The sequence below is a fragment of the Trichomonascus vanleenenianus genome (genome assembly GCF_965637985.1).
Source record: "Trichomonascus vanleenenianus strain CLIB 3782 genome assembly, contig: TRVA0_023S, whole genome shotgun sequence".
NCBI classification, from domain to species: domain Eukaryota; kingdom Fungi; phylum Ascomycota; class Dipodascomycetes; order Dipodascales; family Trichomonascaceae; genus Blastobotrys; species Blastobotrys vanleenenianus.
Window position 1 is genome coordinate 148,901 of NW_027481864.1, and position 16,139 is coordinate 165,039.

Below are 16,139 nucleotides of genomic sequence, written 5' to 3' on the forward strand. Positions count from 1 at the left end.
TTCATTTTGATTCACTCTCCAATATCACTAAAAATGCATTCCTCTATATTTGCGCCCAGCATTTTAATGGCCTGAGTCTGCAATACTGTTCCGTCCCTAAGTACAATATACATTTGTGTGAAAGCCCTCCGGATAATCATGCTTCAGGGGCCGTGCCGATTGTCTCAGATGACATAAGCGGAAAAATTCGACAAATCGGGTGCGACCAAAATGTCATTTTTCAGGCCATTTTTGAGCGAAAAATCTGACCATCTGCTGCGAAGCTTGCAAAAAAAGAACCAAGCTGCTGCTTTGCAAAATAGATCTTGACTCTTTCCCTTTTACTTCAGCGACAAGTAAACTATGCCGTTGGCCAGATCCCAGTTCTTCTTCCTGAGGAACCTGTCGATATCGTCAGCCGCTGCGTCGTGCGGCTCGACGAGGTTGGCGATCCCCTCGCTCAAGACTGGAGCCCGGATTATGACCTCGTCGATCCTGAGCCGAGTGCAATTGAAAGCTGCGAAGCCGCAGCTTCCAAAGGCTGGTGGCTCAGCGCGATCATTCTCGACTTCTGCGCGTAGACCGGCTGAGATGAGTGCCGAAATGAGAGAAGCCGCAAAGGCCTTTACTGAGGCTGCACAGACCCAGAAGGCCCAGACCGGGTCTTCGAGACGTGCTCGACCAATTAACTCGTCCAAATATGTGGGATACTGGCTTGTTGGGTCCGCTGGACTGGTGTTTGGTATCACTGTGCTCGGTGGTCTGACTCGACTCACCGAGAGTGGCCTGAGTATTACTGAATGGAAGCCTGTCACTGGTTCGATCCCGCCATTGTCGCACGAGGACTGGCTCAATGAGTTTGAATTGTACAAGCAGTCTCCGGAATTCAAGATCCTCAATGCGAACATCACTTTGGAGGAGTACAAGTTTATTTATTACATGGAGTGGGCCCATAGACTGTGGGGTCGGTTCATTGGTTTGGCTGTAGTGATTCCTGCTGCCTATTTTATCATGGCAAGACGAACTAGTGCCCATACCACGGGCCGACTCGTACTGATTTCTGGTCTGTTGGGTCTTCAGGGCTTTATCGGATGGTGGATGGTCAAGTCTGGCCTCAACCAGGACTTCCTGGAGCAGGCTGGCGCCCATCCTCGAGTTTCTCACTACCGACTTGCTACCCACTTGGGCTGTGCGTTTGTCCTGTTCTCTACTATGATCGCTACTGGTGTCCAGGTCCTCAGAGAGGCCCGGTGGGTCAAGAACCCGGTTGCCGCTCTGCAGGAGTACCAGGTACTGAGCAACCCGGCTTTGAAGCCATTCCGACGAATTACTAACGGTCTTGTTGTGCTGGTATTCCTCACTGCCATGTCTGGCGCGTTTGTGGCTGGTCTTGATGCCGGTATGATTTACAACTCGTTCCCATACATGGGCGATAGCATTATCCCGCCAAAGTCAGAGCTTTTCTCGTCTCTTTATTCGAGTGCTCCTGTGTCCCAGCTCAAGTTCTACATCGACAACGTGCTTGACAACCCAACCACTGTGCAGCTGGTGCACAGAATCATGGCCTGCACCACCTTTGCTGCGATCTTTGGTATGCACATGTATTCTTTGAAGCTGCGACCAATTCTGCCGCGACACATTTTCAAGACTGGTGCCCACTCTATGGGTTTGGTCACTTTGCAGGCTGCCCTGGGTATTAGCACTCTTATCTACGTTGTTCCTACCCACCTTGCTGCTACCCACCAGGCCACTGCCATGGCCCTGCTCGCCTGGGTGCTGCTCCTCTCCGTCAAGATGAGACTCCCACGATCTACTGTGAGGCACCTTGTTCAGGTTCTGGCCAAGAATGCTGCTACCAAGGCTCCGAAATAAACCCGCTAACTGTCCTTTTTATGTTTTCCTGTATATAGAACCAAGTGGTATCTGTAAATATATATTTCTCCACTTCATGCTTATCTCATAGTCTACTAGTAGCAATGGGGGGACCAGTCCCCCCAAACCCCCCTGGGGCTCCGCGTAGCGGAGATAATATGTCGACAGGGAACAATTGATTCTATGTGAGGACACCTCCGCGAAGCGGAGCCACGGGAGCTCGAGGGCTGGCCCTCGAATACACTCCGTTACCAGTACCTATCTGGATATGCTCGAAGGAAAGCAGTAGCTATTCAATAAATTCGTTACTCTATGCAATTACCAAATTCGTTTACCGACCATCTTGAACCTGGTGACGTTCCAGTAGTCAAGATATGTAGAGCTTTTGTTCTTCGGCTCCTTCCACTCGGTCATTTCCTCCTCAGGATCATAAAGGTGTCTGCGCGTCTTATCATCCAACTCTACCACACCATAGCCTTTAATTGGCCCCATCATAAAGTCGCCTCCCCGCGTATCCCTGGACCTTTCGGCCTCTTTGGTTTTAGAGCCCGTGAACTTGCGACGAGCACGGAGAACCTTGCGGTATCGCTTAGAAGCATACTTCAAAAGGGACACACCAAGAATCAACTTGATGACAACTAAAATGGCAAAACATGTCGCGGCAACCAATAGCGAAGAGAGTGTGAAAGGCGCAATGATGTAGCTGTTTGAAGTTGTGATGCTGTGGCGTAGAAACTCGTCCACTTTCTCCAGTGCCGAGCGGGCTGATGGGCTAGCTGCGGATGCCAAATGGGTCGGTGACGAGGCAAACAGGTTGCTTTGCTCTACGAAGATAGCATAGGACTGATAAATCATTCTCACAAACACAGCAGCCAGAGGAAGCACTGGTAGACCAATTCGCTTCGTCATGGTTTGGTCTGAGAAAGGACTCTCCACATAGTCTAGAGCCAGCACGTCGAGGTATTTGCGGTAGATCTGGGGCCGAATGTTATTGAACTTCGTAATGTAAGCATGCTTCAACCAATCCACCAGCACCTCGCTACCAACGACGACAAATGCTGGACCAAACATCGCCCCAAGCCACCGGTTCCATCCTGCCCAGGAATTTGGAATTACTCCAGCGTTGCTTACTTCAACAACGTTTCGGACGCCTATGACCAGTAGCATTGATAACAGCTGGAACCGCTCTGTGATATCGGCGCACGTCATTTGGAACAAGTTCTCTCTCTCGCACTTCTTAAATACCGAAGACTTGATCTCCGAGAATTGGTTGCTGAGAAGAAGCGTTAGTAGCGCGTTGCTGTATGAGTTCACGGCAACATTAAGCGTAATGATCTGGTATAAAAGCACAAACGAGTGGATAAAACAATAAATAATAGCAAGAAGTGTGAAAGCACTCGTCTTGGCTGCACTTTGTAGCGTCGTCGTAGAATATAGGCACTCCAGGATGTCCTGGCCAATGGCACTGCATAATTTATCGGCCAACTCTAGCACGTTGAACATGACATAGAGCTTGATAGCTGCCTGTCCCCTAATGCCGTGGTATATTTTACTGGTATCCAGCTTCATTACAGCAAATATCGCCGCAGAGAAGATGACTGCCTTGAGCAGATCGGCTTTACGGCTAGCACTGAGGCATCTTCCCCCCCTGGTGAAAAGCTGGTAAATCGACCCCGCGACTCTCAGCGGGAATATCGTAAAGGTATACAGAAACGTATCAAGGCACATAAGAACCCCAAAAACGACTACGCGCTCCAGATAGAGTGGTGTCTTGATGACGTTAATAAGATGCTCTGTTTTCTCTTCGGATGAGGATTCGACAGAACTGTCCGAAAGCTCGACCATGAGATACTGCCAGAGTGTCAGGGAGAGTGACCTCTTACCTCCTGACTGGCTGGCTGACGGATTAACGGTTGATATCGACAGCCGGTGCCTCAGCTTGTCTCTACTCGTAATGACGGCCGGAGAGCTCAATCCGGCAGCATTGAGGCGGCTCTGGGGATCTGTTGAACGGGTTCTTTCCTTCGTTGCCCTTTTCCGCAGCGAGGAAGTCGACTGGCTCTTACGCAGAGCCGGGAAGGGTACTTCTGCCGCGAGCTCTGCCTGGCGATCCATGGCAATTAAAGACCCACTTTTGGAAGCTATAAAACAGCAGATAAATTCAGCACTTCGGTGGAATCAACCGTTCAAGCAAAATCGTCTAACAACCCCTTTGTTCCTTGATATCGTTACTATCCGACCTAGTCCCTGTCTTTTGGAATATTCAGATGTCAGGTACCTGACAGGGGGGTCCTCCACTCCGGGTTGAAGGTTGCCAACTACCTTTCCCAAAAGGGAAAGGACCGCTCTGAGCCGCACCGTGCGTGGCTTTTCACGTGACCCAAGTCACGCCGTGTCTCAAAAGATGGCCCAGTGAGCTCTCCGTAATTGGTTGCGCCTAATCTGGTCAGGCAATCAACCAAATCTATTAAGCTAGGAGTACACTGATTGTACGGTACAATGGAGATATAAAATACCCAGAGCTCCTCTCTGTTATAGCCATATTTTGTGTGTGTAGGATAGTAATACTTTAAACCTAGAAAGTGCGCCAAAAAATGGACGGTCGAACGCCATTAGAAAAATTTAGTGCGTTTATCAAGCCCCTACAGCGTCCTGGCGCGCTTACGGCGCGAGAAGCATCAGCGGTGCAATTGGCCCTGGTAGAGCTTCTCACTGATGGAGTCGACCCCGATATGCTCAAGTTTGCAGCTCGATTCCTCACACCGGAGGACTACGAGGAGATTGTCCTCGAGCGGAACATCCTCCATCTGTGTGGATACCCTCTGTGCAATAGAGACCCTAAAGGGGTCAAGAAGGCGCATCAGATAAACTACAGGCCCACGGCAATGCCATTGCCTCTGCAGTTTCTGTCCCAGTACTGCACGAAAGAGCACTACCAGTCATCAAAGTTCTATTCGGCGCAGCTCTCAGAGCAGCCTCTGTTTTCGCGCATAGACGTGACCTACTACCCGTATGGATCCATGGAGTACGAATTGCAGACAGTGCTGCTGGAAGAAGTGGAGCACATATCTGAGACCCAGAACCGATCGATGAAGAGCATTATAGAGGATTTCAAGGCGCTGAGTGTGAGTGGTGAACACCAGCCAAACTCTCCACGGGAGCCTGCAGATCCTAAGCTTGTGGCCCTGACCAACGAACTCAAATCAATCACTCTTCGCGAACGGTCAGGAGAGCGGATTGACGCCTACGACGATGGAGAAATGTCAAACGATCCCAACGTTATCGAAGGATACAAGGCTCAGCGGTGAAATATATATTCATTTTTTTTCTTTTCAATTTCTATGAACTACTTCGGCGTTTCGTTACAACGGCCTTCGATAGGGTAGTTTTTTGGCGGGCTTTATCGCCGAGAGCCGCTCTTGGGCGCTTGCTATCTGTTTGAGCTCTTCAATCCACATCTTGATGCGATTCTTCTGCTGATTGTCAAACACTCGCTGGATATACCCACGGCGCATAACCAGAACTTTGCGATTTGCCACCATCTTTCTGATTCTGTGCTTTCGTTTGTCCTGGATCTGGGCAATGGCTTCTCTTATCGGCTCCGTCCAGTCATTAATAAGGTCGTCCAAAGAAGACTCTTCTTGTTCACTCGCTCCAGCGACCTGATTTTCCCAGTGGGCTTCATGAATTGCCAGCTCTAGGTGGCCCTCAAGCTCTCTAACTCGCTCGACGAACCTTAGCTGCATTGCTTCACGAATAATGGCCCCTGCGGCCGGGGTTGGGCTCTTGCCTGTTAGTTTCAAATAGGATAGCGGCCCCACTGGCGAGTTAACATAAGACAGTCGTGCCTGTTTAGGTCTTTCGAGCTCTCGCCGGCAGATATTTTCGACTATGCGTTTCCTCTTTTCTAATTGATACTGCGGAGCCAGAAACAAGTCGACATACTCGTCATCAATTTCCGCCTTGCGTGATAGCTTACTTTGGTATTCTTTTATTGCCCTTCCTCGGTACTTTATGAGTCTGTTCGTCTGCCTCACTTTGTCTTTTTCAAACTCATTTGGTGGTGGATTGTACAGGTCTGTCAGATTTGAATCAATCTCCGCGTTTTCTTTCTGCCGAACGTGGGTACTATTTAGTTGAATTGATTTTCTGCGTTCCTTCTTGGCCTGAATGACACGCATTTCTTCTTTATATCGCTCGATCTCTTGGTTGACGCGTTTATCTCGACATGGCTCATTACTCCTAAGGATCTGTTCCCATTCAAATGCTTTCATAATGACCTCACGTGCCTTGTATGGCTCTAACAGACCCTTGTATTTCTTGAATTGGTACGATATCGCAGCTACCCCTGTTTTACCAGTTTCTCCTTCCAGATCGCTGGCTAGCCTTATCAGCTGCCGGAACAGCCTTAGCACTGGTCGTCTATGCGATTCCAAATTTCGGAAAGAACCAACCATTATGTTCTACAATCTATAATCTTCTAATCCCCTGAGCTGGGTATTATAATCATACTCCCCCACGTAGGATTCTATCTATCGGTTATCAGTGCATTTAGTCCTCGCCATATTTTTGTCACTGATCTTTCATTAATTTATGAAGTTTCTTATTAAGTTAATTATGTTAAATGCGGCGTTGTGCGGCTCATATATAACGCACACCGCGAGCAGGAGCAAAGGAAAGAAAGAGGACATCAATAGATCAATTAATGCCCTTATCTATGGGCATGAAACAATCAATACTAAACGTTCTATAATCCCTAATAATACTATATTAAATAGGGAGCATGTATCGAGAACTTTCCAGACTCAGAGGGCGTTAGTACCGCTAGTCAGCCAGGCTACCAGCCTTCATAAGAGACATATAGAGCTGATGGAATCGAACAGAAGCCGCTAGTACAATATCAAATAAGCAGCATAATAGTTCAAGGGAACTCCGGTGGCACGGTTACTCTTCCACTTCGTCGTATTCGGGCTCGACAATCTCAAAATCGCTTCCTTCCAAGGCAAAAGCAATAGTTGATCCTTCTTTGACGTCGAGATCAGAAATCTTCTGCTTCTTGTCATTACTGATCGGGTCAAAATCCCCGGAATCTTGTGGAATTGCTAGTTTGATATCGTCTTTGGAGACATCCTGCCGGTCCAACACGTTCGATTCATTTACTGCCTCAACCAGGGAGTCAAAAAGATGAGCAGTCGTGGAAGACGACTCTACCAACAGCAGTATCACTTTTTTTTGGTACTTGAACTTCACCGTCAACGGGACCTTCATCCTTGCATGTGTAACTCTGTACACTAAAGCGCGAAAAAATATAAAAATCACCCTTACTGCCCGACCACCCTATATACAGCCGTACATATCTTCAAAATTAATTTCCACGTTATTGAATAAATAAAATTGTTGGCTACACTTGACATTATAATGTAGAATAATGAATATAATACATCGCTATATTTTTTTTTATTTAAGCGACCAAAGCGGAAGCAGTGGCAGACTCGTACTTCCAGACTGGTGGGAGGACACCAGTGGTCTTGTAGTATCGAGAAAGTCGGTGGATTCGGGACTCAATGAGAATAAGTCGGAACTTGGAGTCCTTGTCCTTTCGGTTTCGCTCCAAGTGCTTTCGGACGGCAACAGCCTTCTTGATGAGGTGGTAAAGATCCTCTGGGAGCTCTGGGGCAAGACCTATACACAATGCCGCTCTGTCAGCTTTCAATTCACCAAGCAGAGGTACAAGTATAATATCTAGAAACTATTTCGGCGACGGAATTGTTCATTCCTTAAAAAATTTCTGAAGCTTCCGCTCTCTAGTGTAACATAGTTAATCCACAGAGGAATCACCCTGAGCAGATTTTTACCGCTAGAGAGCCTGAAGATTTCCATCTTTCCCACCAAAATAGTTGCCAAATATATCTACGACCTTAAAGTGGTTAGAGGGTTGCAATGTACTTACCGTTGGACTTGAGGATTCGGAGAATCTTGTTACCAGTGCAGACCTTGACCTGGGAGACACCGTGGGAGTCTCGGAGGACAACACCAATCTGGGATGGAGTGTAACCCTTTCGAGCGAGCTTGGTGATCTGCTCAACGACAGACTCTGGGGTGAGCTTGAACCAAGATGGTGGCTGTCGGGAGTATGGAGTGGCGGAGGCAGACATGCCCTTGCCCTTGCTGTGCATTCGACCCATTTTTGATGTTTTTTAAAAGAGTTTTGTCGGTGGAAGGTGGTTGTCGTCGGTTGAAAAAACTGAAGAATCACGAAAACCCCATCCAAAATCGATTTTTCACCAAATCGTAGGTTGGGAGTGGACTGCGCTTGCGCACGCGAATTTGCTTCCGTCGATAGCACGGTATGAGGTATTCGGATAGGTTTGAATATTTGGGAACAACACACTGCATTGGGAAGATAGCAGTCACCAGTCACATTGAAGTGATGGCCAGTTCACTAGTACTGACATGTGAGCAAGTTAGCGAATTATTCAAATGAGAGGTATAAGGTCAATTATTGTATTAAATACACGCTTTTTAGGTTGTCACGGACAACGTTACGAGGGGGTGGCCGATAGCCGCGCATAGCGGTGACATGCGTGATTCTCAGCCGTGTCTAGCCCACCTCCCCTAAGGATCACCATGGGCGCTCTGGCAACAGAGTTATAATTGTTAGCAATTCTAGATAACGTATAGTGAATCTTTAGGCAACTCTAGATAGCATAGTAGCAATGGAATTGTAGCTTGCTATGAGTGAACCCACTTCGAAGATGATGCAATTGACCACAGCAAAGTGTGCTTCCCGTATTAAACGTTAAAGACCAAATGTCGTTCTCTGATAAGGACCAGGGGAAAACTTCTATTGTAGATGTGTAAGAGAAGGTTTATGACCCAATTGCGTGCTTTTAGGGTATCTAGATGACTTTGCAAGTGATATAGATCTTTCCTGGCTATAGCAGTTCAGGCATGCAATCACGCAATGTTGCCCTCCTTATTTAAGCGTATCGTGATTAATAGAGAATTAAACTTCGATTACGTATACGCTTATCTATTGATTGAATATTGCTGCCCGGATTTGACAGTGATAGAAGTTGAAAGTGATACTAAGGTGAGAAAGGTCCCTGGACACAAGCCCATACCTGGATTGACTCTAGCAGACTCTTAAAGTATCTATCACAGTAGAACCTGGTGTATTTTGTCAATTTTTGACTGCTTATTGGTTTGATTTTCGGCTTCTCTTAAATGATGCGTGTTGGACTACCGGTAGACGAATTGAAGTTAAAGATATGTCGGGAATGACCATGTCAGGTACTACTGGCGTTTAAAAAATCACAAGGATTACGTCCAATGAGCCTTTGAAAGTGCATTAAGTCAATACGGTTAATAATTACAGATTAGCAGTCGTATTTCTGTCGTACCCCAGAAAACGGTAACACCTGGTAATAAAGTATTTTTATTGGCTTTTTAAAAGTACCGAACAGTGATGCATTGGTTGTCTTTAAATGCCTTTTTTTCTATCAATGTCTGCCATTGGCATGTTTAAATACCCACTTATCCTTTCTTTCTTCAATTCGAGAGCTCCTAAAATGCAGGGCTCTAATATAGCGGAGATGGTGAATACACATAATTGCGTTGGAGTGAGAGAAAGGTGCGCATGCCATAGAACACGACCAGGTCTGTGACGGTAAAAACAAAGCATAAACGACACAGAGCGGCGATAATAAGGTTAAAAACTGAGAAATTTTCGGCTATCACAGGTTTACTGCAGTAACATTGCTAACTGCCAGATCTTTCAATTGAGCAAAAACATTGCAGCGGTTCTTGAAATAATGGATAAATATCGACATAGCACTGCCAAGCAGTAAGTTATCATTTTATTTCGCGTACTAGCGAAAGAAACCCAACTAGAAGAAGCGGCAACTCAGTACAAGTAAACATCTCGTTTCCGTTTCTGTCGCCATACAATGTTACCTGTCCCTGAACTTTCTTATCTAAGCTTTACGGAATCTTTATTTATTCCCCAGGAAATATAAATAGGCGAATATTATCTCAATTGTTTCGAGAAATAAGCTGTCACATCTACAACTTGGTAACAAATTCGCAACGAGCTCGAAATACAGACGATTCATTCGTCACATTCACAAGAAAGAGCGACAAGATGCCGGCTACATATCTGCCCAACACTATCTGGAGTATCGTATTCGAATATGTTCAAGATCGCCTTGGTACGGATTGCAGCTTATGGGTCTTACGACATGTGTGCTGGCAGTTCCGTGCTGTTGCAAGTTCACTCATCTGGAGGACGGTAGAGGTACACGTCGACAGCTCTTGGAAGTACGAGGCGGCACTGGCTACGAGCCTGACAAAAGCTATTGGCAAGGGTGGTACCAGTAAGGAAATCCTACTCCAGATAAAGGAACTGCTTCGTCCCCCGTATCGTACTATGGCCGTGCGGCTTGGATTGAAAAGCGCGGTGAGATCACAGGAGTATGGCATGCCCAACTGCCTATTGAATGAAATCGAACGCGCTCTGAAAAACAAGAAGGAGCGCCGAGATATCATTCGCGGAATGGTATCGACGTATTTGATCCCACGACCTCGCCAAGGGCATCAAAAACCATGGGAGGGAAATTATTCCAACCGCAAGCTCTCCACCGATATTCGACCATTCAAACTTTCAGACCTAGCTCTTAGCCACTGCCATCACATTAGGCATCTAAAAGTGCTGCTGTATCCACAAGTTCCTGACCAACGTGATGATGCTTTTAATAACTACATGTTTATACTAGCAAAGTTGATCAAAACTTCAAGGCTGGAAACGATTGATATACGGTTTATGGGAGGCGACATGCTGTGGCATCAATCAGGGATGGTAATGATGATTGAGCTGTTAAAGTTACTGGTCAACGCCGAAGGTTTAACCGTCAGACTTTTCGTGGCCGCTGCGAGAGCAAACTGCCCGTATGTGCTCTACGCGATCGCCAAAGGGTTTGAGCAGTTGGGGCCAAGAGCTTCATTTGCGCTTGTTGTGCACGAGATCATGGCTCCATCTACCCAGTCGTCTAATATTGACATTTCGGAAGCACCAAAAGAATTGCCGCCATTAATCAATCAATTTCTGGTGACGACATCCTTCCGTACTTCCTCTATTACTCCAAAATGGTTGTCAGAGACGATTGAGGAATGCCCAAATCTGCGGCATATGTTGTTTGTCGTCCCGCAAAAAGTGGACGGTCAGCCATTAACAATCGTACTGGGTAACAAAGTTGTCCTCGTGGAACTGTTATTCCAAGAGGATACGGACAATAGCTGCAAAGTGATTGGACCCGCGGTAAAGAGGCTAACAATCGGCGGGTTTACTGGGCACCAGTTATCGCTCCTCTATTTTCCACGAGTAGAGCACTTTACACTGCGACAGGCGAGAGGTGGTTTGGATCCTGGTACATTGGAGGTAGGGTTTCGGTGTCTGGCACAGACCATGGGGGCTGTCGAGATTCTTGAAACCAATGAGACCCAATTGGAGCACATACCCCTTGCACTTGGCGCACTTTTGTGGTCGAAGACGATTCATATTAAGTTACCCAAGGTTGCAGACGATGAAGAAGAGCGGCGAAAGTTCTATTCCCAGCTGGCGATGGTCTGTCGGAGTTGTGATTTACGACCGCGATTTATCTTAGAATTCTTCAACGATGGTCCAGACACCATTGTGGACGACGAGGATGACGAAATATCGGATGACGAGGATTACGAAGAAGAGGGTCAACCGGAGCTTTTGAGGCAATATAAAAGGAAACAGATACTTAAAGCGGAGGAGAGTAAACGAAACCGCGAAGCTCGACAAAGAGAGCTCAATGCTGCAAAGCATGTACTTCAAAAGTTTGCTAGATACTCTAACTGCTCGACGCTCTATATTGGCCACTGGTTTACTGGATATCATTCTCTTAGCGATACCGAGGGGTTACTAATTAGACTGGACAAGCTGAGTGGGCCAAGCTGCAGCCCTGGTATAACCTATTACCGAGTGTTGCCAAGATATACAGTACCTGACCTCAAGAATAAGGATGAAGTGGTGGAAGAAAGCTTTAATATTGTAATTAATTAAAATACAACAGGCTATGGCATCAAGCCATTGAGCGCCATTAATTATGGATCAATTAATCAACTCGTCGTCCAGATACTTGATTTATTTGATCAAGTTTTCGATATCTTCAAAGTCTTCTTCATCCTCGATCTCGATCACCCTATTATCTTGTTAATAGCTGTAAAAATACCATGTGGGCGACGCTTATACTCACTTCGTGACACCGGCTTCAGATCTGACAAGCTCCACGGCACCAGCGTAGGCCATTCGCCCGTTTTGTGGGCATGTGGGCGGCCTATAGTACAGCATCACGTAGGGAACTGATTTACGCCCGTCGGACAGAGTTATGGGATAAGAGAGAACGACGAATCGTGGACTGTTATCGGGCAATTCCTCGACCAGCTCATCCATGGAATCATACTCTTCAGGCTCTACTTGGACATCCTGGTCACTTCCGATTTTGACTAGCCTTGGTTAGACAATGGGTCGAAGCTCGCAAGGCAAACTCACCAATCAAAGCCTTCATTCCAGGGGCTCTGGAGCTCGAGAGCCGAAATCTCTTCAATGCCACCTTGGTCGGCTCGGGAATAGTATACACAGCTTGACTCTACCACGGATCAGTCACCGTTCATGCTGGGGGATCATTCATTCACTCACCATGGCTCTATCGCTATAGGGTGTGGACACAATGGTCGTCCGGGTGCCGGATGGTTGCGACGGTGTGTCGAGGATCTAATTAATCTGTTAACTTAACCGAGCCTCATGCGGCGCATGCGCCGCATGTCTAAGATGTGACAAAAAATTTAAAACATCAACATTACTATAATTAGAGTCTCATTAGGATATTATCAAATAGAAAAAACGATAGGCGAGAGAGTTTGAAAGTCCACGATTTTTAAAAGGGTCGTTAAGGGGAGATATGGTTTTTTGGTGGGTGGAATGCACATGTGTAAACTACCACCCGATGTATGCATAATAGTGAGAGAGGACAGTAGGTACAGTCGCCTCTACATGTGGTCCCGCTGCTGCTGCATTGCAGAAAAAAAAAAGCGGAAAAAAAAAAGAGACACATGAGAGGGAGGTCAGTACTGATAATTTAATTGCCAAACGCGTGATCGTCAGGCCATGTTGTTGTTGTCCTGGAAAGAAGCGTTGACGATGATAGGGTTCCGGCAGGTGCGAGCCACGGGGGAGGTCGGCAAAGTCGCCGAAGATGAGGTGGAGTCTATTCTCGTGTTGAGGGTAAGGCTCGTGTTGCGCATGATCTGGAAGAGTTCGTCGACCGGATCTCGGTAGTAGTCGTAATAAAAGTAGTTCGTTTCGTCATTAGTCGTAGAAGGGGTCATAAGGTTGCCATTATAGCTATTATTGGTATTATGAGCAGCGAAGCTCGGGTTCCAGTCCAGGCTGGAAGTAGTATTATTGTCCTGACCCCAAGGGTCTACAGAGATCGGGTCGCTAGGAATCTCCGGGGCATTACTTGTAGAATTACTGGCCCCTTTGAAATGATCTAGCGACATTATCGATCGCTGGCGTCGCCGCGGCTTGACGGGCCGCGGAGCAAAGACTTGGACCTCATTCGCCTCCATAGCTCTTTCGGTGTCTCTATATTTTATTATTGCTTCAAAAAAAGGGAAGATTTGGCTGGAAAAATGTTCAAAGTGGAGAGGAAAGGAAGGAAAGAAAGAAGAGAAATCAAAAAGGAAACAACATGATAATAGGTACCCACCAAACACACAACCCGTAGGTACCGCTGCCCGCCTACCACTGCCTATGCACGTAACCCTATGCGAGTCCCCATGGAAATCGTGCCTAGTGATGCATAAATGCTCTGCGCCAGGTGACGTAAAACGCATGCTGCTACGCTCCCCCCTCCCCCCAACCTCCACCCCCTCTATCATCTGCTTCAAGTGTACCTCTAACTACAGGAACACGTACGTACTTTCTATTCGCCGTTATACCCCAGGCTGCATATCCGGCATATTGGCTATGAGACATATCTAAAACCAGCCGCGTGCGGCTTGAAAACACCCGCGTGGCTACCCGTACACAGGGAGCGGCCATTAGTATCGCACTTGAGGCTTTACTACGGGTGGTGAAAAACGAATAGCGAATAGTACAATCCTGGTGGATTAGAGAGCCAGTCTTTTTGGCCCATAACTGAGCTTCATTTACGAGATTGAATAGGTTGAGTGCTTAAATATACATGTCTGGCATTATTTGTGTAATTATGAGAACAATTTGAGACATTGCGCCTTAAATGTTACGTGTGTACCGTGTATCCAATCCTACAATGTCTCCAAGATAGTACCGTAGTAGTAGTTTAAGAATTGCATGTAGTTACAAGTACAAGATAGCAATAAAAGCTCTGAACTGTGATAAAATAACAAAAGCATAGGTCGACTTAAATGCACTAATTCGTCTTATAGCATCGTAGTACCTTATGTCATGCTGAGTCACGGTCGGAATGAACTACACTACATAAGACCAAGCTTTGCCCCGAGATGTACGAGCAAAACTGAACCACAATGGCTGGATTGAGTGATTATCAATTAGATGTGTTCGGGCAGCAGCCTGGGCTCAATATTTATACTCAGATATGTTTCTGTTATCCAGTGGCCGAAAACGACGATGTGTCGCGAATTGTTGACACGCTGAACCGGGGCCTCGAACGGCTCTCAGAGAGCTTCCCCTGGATCGCAGGTCAGGTAGTCAACGAGGGCGCTAGTGAAGGTAACACTGGCGTATTTAAGATTAAGCCACTGGACAAAACGCCTCGTCTTATTGTTAAAGACTTGAGGCATGAGAGCACCATGGCATCGATGGATGAGCTTCGGGAAGCAAGCTTCCCATTCAGAATGCTGGATGAGACCTCCATTGCGCCTCGAAGCACTCTCCCCGGCATTTTCAACGAATCCTCTGACTCGACTAATCCAGTGTTCCTTTTACAGGCGACTTTCATCAAACAAGGGTTTATCTTGACTTTCCTAGGCCAACATCAGGTACTGGACGGTACCGGCCAGGGTCACGTCATTTCTCTCTTTTCCAGGGCCTGCAGAAACGAGTCTTTCACTAAAGAGGAGCTAGAACAGATCAATATGGACCGAAAGAATGTTATTCCGCTACTGACCCCCAAGGAGAGAAACGGTAACGCGTATCAGAAGAGGGTGGCCCATCAGACAAAAAAGCCAGCCAAAGGACCCCCACCACCGTCTTCTCCTCTTCCTAATTTTAAATGGGTGTATTTCCTTTTCTCATCCTCGTCACTCAAAGCATTGAAGGCTCTGGCTTCCCAAAGCCTCCCCACGACTACTAGGTACGTTACGACCGACGATTCGCTTAGTGCGTTTATTTGGCAGGCGGTTGCCCGTGCGCGACTGGCCCGGCTCAGTAAAGACACTGAATCAGTCTTCGCCCGGGCGGTTAACGTTCGGTCCTATATTGGTGTCCCAGAGCTTTATCCTGGCATGGCACAAAATATGACTTATAATAGACTGAGTCTGGAGAAGTTGGCGAGCGAGCCATTGGGCGCTGTTGCAGCGCAATTGCGAGCTGAGCTAGACCCCGTGACCTCATCCCTGGGCGTAGATACTAAAGCGATGGCCACTTTCTATGAGGAGTCGAAGGACAAGAGCATCGCTTCGGTCACGGCTTCAATTGATTTGGCAAAGGACATCACGCTAAGTTCCTGGGCCAAGCAGGATAGCTACGACCTTGATTTCGGCCTGCAATTGGGCAAGCCGGAGGCAGTTCGACGGCCCCAGTTTACTCCGGTGGAGAGTTTGATGTATTTGATGCCGAAGAAGCAGGATGGAGAGATTGCGGCTGCCATTTGTCTGCGCGAAGAAGATCTGGAGATCGTCAAGAGCGATGAGCAGTTCATCAAGTATGCCAAGTACGTTGCTTAATTCTAGAAATATTGCATTTGAAAATACCGCAGGTTTAGTGCTGTGACTGCAATAGCTTCCTACGCAATAACTTGGGGGGCTCGCCCCCCAAACCCCCCTTAGCTCCGCTTCGCGGAGGATTTGCTCAATTGGTTGATTGTAAAAATAAATAATGTAACTCCTTTAGTTGTGTGAGCTGGTAACTGGAGTTTGCAACAAGTTGTCACGGGAGTTACACTGTCACGAGTTTCCCGTTCAACCATTGAACCGTTGAATCGAGGAAAACCTCCGCGAAGCGGAGCTAAGGGGGGTTTGGGGGGCGAGCCCCCAAGGTA

General features: G+C 47.1%; 10 protein-coding genes across 10 annotated transcripts; 4 read left to right on the top strand and 6 right to left on the bottom strand.

Annotated features, from left to right (window-relative positions):
- Positions 1–342: 342 nt before the first annotated feature.
- On the top strand, positions 343–1,851 carry COX15 (Cox15p; the record flags this gene model as incomplete). Its single annotated transcript, XM_076685294.1, has 1 exon — positions 343–1,851. The coding sequence occupies one exon, from the start codon at positions 343–345 to the stop codon at positions 1,849–1,851; it is 1,509 nt and encodes a 502-aa protein (XP_076540494.1).
- Positions 1,852–2,169: 318 nt separating this feature from the next.
- Positions 2,170–3,966, bottom strand: EMP65 (Emp65p; the record flags this gene model as incomplete). The annotated part of the gene is made up of 1 exon (XM_076685295.1): positions 2,170–3,966. One exon carries the CDS (start codon positions 3,964–3,966, stop codon positions 2,170–2,172), a length of 1,797 nt encoding a protein of 598 aa, XP_076540495.1.
- Positions 3,967–4,445: 479 nt separating this feature from the next.
- On the top strand, positions 4,446–5,159 carry RTR1 (Rtr1/RPAP2 family protein phosphatase; the record flags this gene model as incomplete). Its single annotated transcript, XM_076685296.1, has 1 exon — positions 4,446–5,159. The coding sequence occupies one exon, from the start codon at positions 4,446–4,448 to the stop codon at positions 5,157–5,159; it is 714 nt and encodes a 237-aa protein (XP_076540496.1).
- Positions 5,160–5,213: 54 nt separating this feature from the next.
- Positions 5,214–6,308, bottom strand: TRVA0_023S01486 (uncharacterized protein; the record flags this gene model as incomplete). Its single annotated transcript, XM_076685297.1, has 1 exon — positions 5,214–6,308. The coding sequence occupies one exon, from the start codon at positions 6,306–6,308 to the stop codon at positions 5,214–5,216; it is 1,095 nt and encodes a 364-aa protein (XP_076540497.1).
- Positions 6,309–6,795: 487 nt separating this feature from the next.
- Positions 6,796–7,119, bottom strand: TRVA0_023S01508 (uncharacterized protein; the record flags this gene model as incomplete). The annotated part of the gene is made up of 1 exon (XM_076685298.1): positions 6,796–7,119. One exon carries the CDS (start codon positions 7,117–7,119, stop codon positions 6,796–6,798), a length of 324 nt encoding a protein of 107 aa, XP_076540498.1.
- Positions 7,120–7,312: 193 nt separating this feature from the next.
- RPS13 (40S ribosomal protein uS15 RPS13) lies at positions 7,313–8,036 on the bottom strand (the record flags this gene model as incomplete). The annotated part of the gene is made up of 2 exons (XM_076685299.1): positions 7,313–7,533; positions 7,802–8,036. The coding sequence occupies 2 exons, from the start codon at positions 8,034–8,036 to the stop codon at positions 7,313–7,315; spliced, it is 456 nt and encodes a 151-aa protein (XP_076540499.1).
- A 1,958-nt stretch (positions 8,037–9,994) lies between these two features.
- On the top strand, positions 9,995–11,938 carry TRVA0_023S01552 (uncharacterized protein; the record flags this gene model as incomplete). The annotated part of the gene is made up of 1 exon (XM_076685300.1): positions 9,995–11,938. One exon carries the CDS (start codon positions 9,995–9,997, stop codon positions 11,936–11,938), a length of 1,944 nt encoding a protein of 647 aa, XP_076540500.1.
- Positions 11,939–12,019: 81 nt separating this feature from the next.
- AIM7 (Aim7p) lies at positions 12,020–12,577 on the bottom strand (the record flags this gene model as incomplete). The annotated part of the gene is made up of 4 exons (XM_076685301.1): positions 12,020–12,077; positions 12,132–12,381; positions 12,428–12,524; positions 12,575–12,577. The coding sequence occupies 4 exons, from the start codon at positions 12,575–12,577 to the stop codon at positions 12,020–12,022; spliced, it is 408 nt and encodes a 135-aa protein (XP_076540501.1).
- Positions 12,578–13,035: 458 nt separating this feature from the next.
- On the bottom strand, positions 13,036–13,818 carry TRVA0_023S01596 (uncharacterized protein; the record flags this gene model as incomplete). Its single annotated transcript, XM_076685302.1, has 1 exon — positions 13,036–13,818. One exon carries the CDS (start codon positions 13,816–13,818, stop codon positions 13,036–13,038), a length of 783 nt encoding a protein of 260 aa, XP_076540502.1.
- Positions 13,819–14,445: 627 nt separating this feature from the next.
- AYT1 (acetyltransferase) lies at positions 14,446–15,825 on the top strand (the record flags this gene model as incomplete). The annotated part of the gene is made up of 1 exon (XM_076685303.1): positions 14,446–15,825. One exon carries the CDS (start codon positions 14,446–14,448, stop codon positions 15,823–15,825), a length of 1,380 nt encoding a protein of 459 aa, XP_076540503.1.
- Between the last annotated feature and the right edge of the window lie 314 nt (positions 15,826–16,139).